The sequence below is a fragment of the Gavialis gangeticus genome, unplaced genomic scaffold (assembly GCF_001723915.1).
Source record: "Gavialis gangeticus isolate Ggan-Ray unplaced genomic scaffold, GavGan_comp1, whole genome shotgun sequence".
In the NCBI taxonomy this organism is placed as follows: domain Eukaryota; kingdom Metazoa; phylum Chordata; order Crocodylia; family Gavialidae; genus Gavialis; species Gavialis gangeticus.
The window spans coordinates 12,564,031-12,568,808 of NW_017729034.1; the positions used below are offsets into that span (position 1 = coordinate 12,564,031).

At 47.9% G+C, this 4,778-nt stretch overlaps 1 protein-coding gene across 1 annotated transcript in view; it reads right to left on the minus strand.

The window, feature by feature from the left end:
* The window catches only part of SPAG17 (sperm associated antigen 17), a 469,533-nt gene that overhangs the window by 3,591 nt on the left and 461,164 nt on the right, over positions 1 to 4,778 (minus strand). The window contains exon 47 of the mRNA XM_019526871.1: positions 1,873 to 2,010. Coding sequence (XP_019382416.1) covers positions 1,874 to 2,010 — 137 coding nt within the window. The 3' untranslated portion in view covers position 1,873. The remainder of the gene's footprint in view (positions 1 to 1,872; positions 2,011 to 4,778) is intronic.

The window sequence follows — 4,778 nt, forward strand, 5'->3', positions numbered from 1 at the left end:
GGGGGGGGGGGGTGTACTGACCAGATACCACTACCCCAAAAATTCTGAACTCAAGTAGATGGAACATGCCATACCACTAGCTAAATGAGGGTGGGTTGGCAACTTCAAGCCCCCTCTCTTAGTAGTAAAGAGAACACTAGTGTGTTGCCCAAGGGAACAGAAGCCTGCTTCATTGTGGGCAGTTTCCTGGATGCAAAAAGGTGCTGTTGTGACTCAAGTACTGATGGTGATGGTATATGCACAGGAGTCAGTGAAATTGGAGTTCCAGCTCCATGTTACAATTGATCTGCAGAAGTAAAGCTGGTGTGTTTTTTATTAGAGTTGTCATCAGTGTCAAGAGGTCACCAGTAAGACCTGTGATGGGGCCATCCCAGGGCTGAGATCTTATCTGCCCAGACTTGCCTGCCATGACTTACTGGTTTAATAACCTCGTGTTCTAAATCGGAAGCTGTCCATTATAATGCCCTGAGGCCAGGGGTGCAATCCATGGCTCCGTACCATCCCTACACCGTGGTCCAATGCCTTGCAGATGGCATCCAGAATCTTACTGTATTCCCAGCGTAAAGCTGGACCAACTTAATTCTCTGTCAGGCCTCTCACACACTGTTCTATTCTGAGCCTTACTCATACAACCCCCCTCTCACTGGGGCCTCTTTCACTCTGCCCAGCTCCACTGAGCAACTCCCATAGGCCATCAGGCTTATCAGTTTCACTCCTTGACTAGCTGACATGCAGCCTTTTGGGCCTCCTGTGACCCTCATCTGGGTAGTGACCAGCCAATTCACCAGACATTGGGCTAACTTTGCCCTAGCCCCTCACCCAGTGTGTCTACACATACAAAACACACTCTTGTGTTGGCCTGTGTGCTGCCCTTTTGGCCATCCTTCAGCCCTACTTAACACCCCCACTGATGCAGCCCTTCAGACTGGCCTTCAGCTGTACTCTGCATCTTGCTTACACAGCCCTTCAGTTCGTAAAGACGCTCCCTATTCTGTATGGGCCCACCAAATATCTTACTGCCCTCCTCTGGGGCCACTGCCCTGCCCTCTCCCTTGGGGCTATCCAGGATCTTGCATCCCCGTAGGTCTCAGGTGTTTGGAGACATGCCTGGCTCTCTTACCCACAATGTTGTGGGGACTGGGGATATTAAGGTGCCCTTATGCACCTTCTGTTGGGGAGGTTAGAGGTCCTGGCGTTTGAATGACACTGCCTCGCCACAGGTAGTCCCTCCAGGCTTCCGTTCCCCAGCAGGGTGCAGTTTTAGGTCATGCTCAGGACCAGGAGCCTCCTGCCATCCTCCTTGCTTCTGCCCTTACCTCCAAGATGATGTGAGCAGTGGGTCAGCCAGGTGATGTTACTCCTTCAGCTGCAAGCAGCAAACTGCTGCCTCTGGCTGGCTTGCCTAAGTTTGAAAATGGCTGCCTTTAATCAAGCACCTGTCAGCTGCCTGATCCAGCCCTTAAAGCAGCAGGCACCAAAGGTGCACTTGCATAACCTGGTTTTAAGCAGTGAAGAATATTAGAAAGAGATGAATTTATTAAGGCTTGGCTACATGAAAATCCCAAGGGCAAGAGGCTCAATAAGTTGTTTAATGTGGATGTGATAAGCAGAGGCTTTCAAAGCACTGAGGAATAGGAGGGGGCCTCAGCTGTGAGTGTTGCTTCTGGAGCTGAGCAACTGTAATGACCTGTAAACTTTCAGCTGTCAAGCCCTTTTTTTAACCATCATCTACTGCTCTTCTTTAATCCACCAGGCAGTTCCTCCATGGCTGTCTTCTGTTATCAGCAGTACTAGGCTCAAGGATGAGTCACCAAGATGATATTTGGACAGTTTTGCAAATAAAAGTTAATATCACTTCTCTGATGTACTTACATTATATGGGCAGTTTGCGGGGCAGCACAATCCTGAAGGAGGGTGTGGGACCTTCAGAAACTAACCGGACCACTGCTGTCTCTCTGTCCTGCAGATAGCTCTCTGGCCTGCTCTCATAGATACTGCTCGTTAACACAGGTAATGTACTTGTTAAGGTTCTGTTTGGGGTTTTTTTGGTAGGCCAAAAAAAAAAAAAAAAGGAACGGTGGCACCTAGGGGCCCAGAGGTACTAGACCCTTCAAAAAGACTTAAAACTGAACTGCAGACTCCACCTGGAACACCAGAGGTCAGACAGCCACTTTTGTCCAAAGTAACATTTTGGGGGGGAAGCAGAAAGAATGCAAAATCATATAATTACAAAAATCAGAGGCTACACGGGACCCTTAGTGGTCATTTAGTCCAATCCACTGCTCAAGGCATGATCATCCCTATCCAAACCAACCATCACAGGCAAGTATTTGTCTACCCACTTAAAAACTTAGGGAGCAAATGGGCACACACACAGATATTGGGCATAATGGTTGAAGTGTCAATAATGTCCTTTGATTTGCCACATGTAAAGCAAAGGGATGACAGAACTGTCAATGTCCTTTCATGGCAAGGATATGAAGAAGTATTAAAATATGCTAAAGAGGTCCACAGAAGGGGGCCACATCTGCTATAAAGAGGCAAAAATCTCCAGTCTGTACCAATCTGACCATGGAGTGATATTCCTTCCTGAGAATCTGAGTTTGACAAGAGGAGTAAAATCCCCTAGGCAGGAACCTCTAATTTTTTTAATCCCAGGATGAGAACTGGCATACCCAGTCAAAATCCCCAGCCTTGACTACAGCAACACATGACGTATCTGAAGATACCTGTAGCAACCAGAAGAGAGAAAAATTCCTTCCTGGCCCCATGTGGTGAATAATAATACCCCAAATGCATCAGATAACCAGACACCTTCCATGTAGTTCTAAATCCTGAGGACTAAAACCACACCATGCATTATACACCCTGACTGAAGAGCTAGAACTCTGTCACCCTATTCCCTCCATAAACTTATCCCAGCCTTTTTTCTTTTTTTGTTTTTATAACGAAGCTGGTTGTGAAGCTCTGCTTCATTCCCTTGCTGCTGAGCATAGTCCTCTCCAATAAATAGAAATGTGCTCTGGGCTTCAGAGCTCTTCTCAGGGTCTTTAAGCCATGCTCTGGCCGGTCTATAGGGTATATGTGTGTATATATGCATCTCCTAGGTTTTCCAATTGTTGCTCCTTACAGAATACTTCAGGCATTGCTTCTATAGTGTTGCAGGTGGGAGAGAAAATGTGGGAGGATGGAAGGCAACAATTCAGTGAGGTGAATCAAAACTGGGTGCATGAGTTCAACTCAGAAATGATTGACAGGATTTGCCTGGACTAATGTAAAATTTTAGGTTGGTTTCAGTCTTAACTGTCACTAGACAGCTTTTCACAATGCACAGCTCTGTTGTAAGTGGTTCCAATGCCTGCCACTGTCAGAAGGGCTTGAATTCCTCCCCCTCTAAATAATTCAGGACTGAGGATAACTGATGTGTTGATAGGACACAATGCAGGGCTGTACGGAAGATGTGTGCCTATTTTGTAGCTTCATTTCTGGGCCTGTCAATCCCATACATGTAACTAGGCCCATGCGAGTTGGCAGCGATCCGATCCGGCTTCAGATCCAGCCGCTTTGGATAGCCGCGATCCGATCCGGAGCTCTGGATTGGTTTGCCACTTGGATCCGGCTGAAGCAGCTCCGAAGTTTCGGAGCCACTTTGAAGATCCGGCTATAGGCTATAATGGGGGATGAATGAAATATCTATAACTTTGTTATTTTAGCTCCGATTTGGGTGCAACTTGCAGGGGTGGTAGCTTCACTGAGAGCATGAACCTGCCAAGTTTCAAGAAGACTGGTGCAGGAGTTTGGGGGGAACTGTACCCCAAATTCTTGAAAGCAAAGCTCCTGTCGCATCTATGTGTTACACTACAGGGGGTGGTAACTGCATCACGTCTGTGTTTCACCTCAGGGGGTGAAAACTGCAGGGGTGCTAGCTCCTGGTGAGGCCACAGAGCCTGCCAAGCTTCAAGAAGATCGGTGCAGGGGTTTAGGGGGAGCTGCAACATAAGCTGCTGACAAGGAAAACTCATCATGTGGGTGGGTGCTTGGGCGAGGGGTTAAATCTAGTGCAGCCTGAGTGTTGGGCCCTGCCAGGCCACAAAGGCTGCCAGCTGTGTGCATCTTGCTGTGGGAGTCTATCATCTGGGGCCCTGCACCCCAACCTGCTGACAGGCAGAGAGAGAGAGAGAGAGAGAGAGAGAGAGTGTGTGTGTGTGTGTGAGAGAGTGTGTGTGTGTGTGAGAGAGTGTGTGTGTGTGTGTGTGTGTGTGTGTGTGTTAAGGTGCATCCTTCCTGGTGCTGGGGCCTCTGCACAACACGGTCTCCTCCCCTACAGCCTCGCCGCCCAGTCCTCCACTTTACGTGACAACAGGTAAAATAACTTAGCTGGCTCAGCAGCAGCATCAAAGGTACCCAAACGTAACTCACAGAGCCTTTCTTTTTATAAAGGAATTGACAGCAAGAAGTAAAGATGCTGTGTTGGACATATGATGTTATTCATGGTGTGTGATGGCTTATCTTGTGTTTTTATGTCTATATGTGTATCATGGGAAAAAAAAAGGAGTACTTAAAAAAAAATGTATCTTTGGAAGCTTTAGAGTTGAAACCCCCTTTGTCAGGGTGAGGAAGTACTTGCAGTTGGTCCTGGATGGAATGATTAGTAAAGAAACCAGAGGCTGGCCTGGCATGCAATGCAGGCAAGAAAGCCAGTCAGTGGAAATGGAGGTGTTGGGGGGGAACGGCTGGGGTTCGGGGTAGGGGAGAAAGGGGGATGTAGCAGCGCAGGT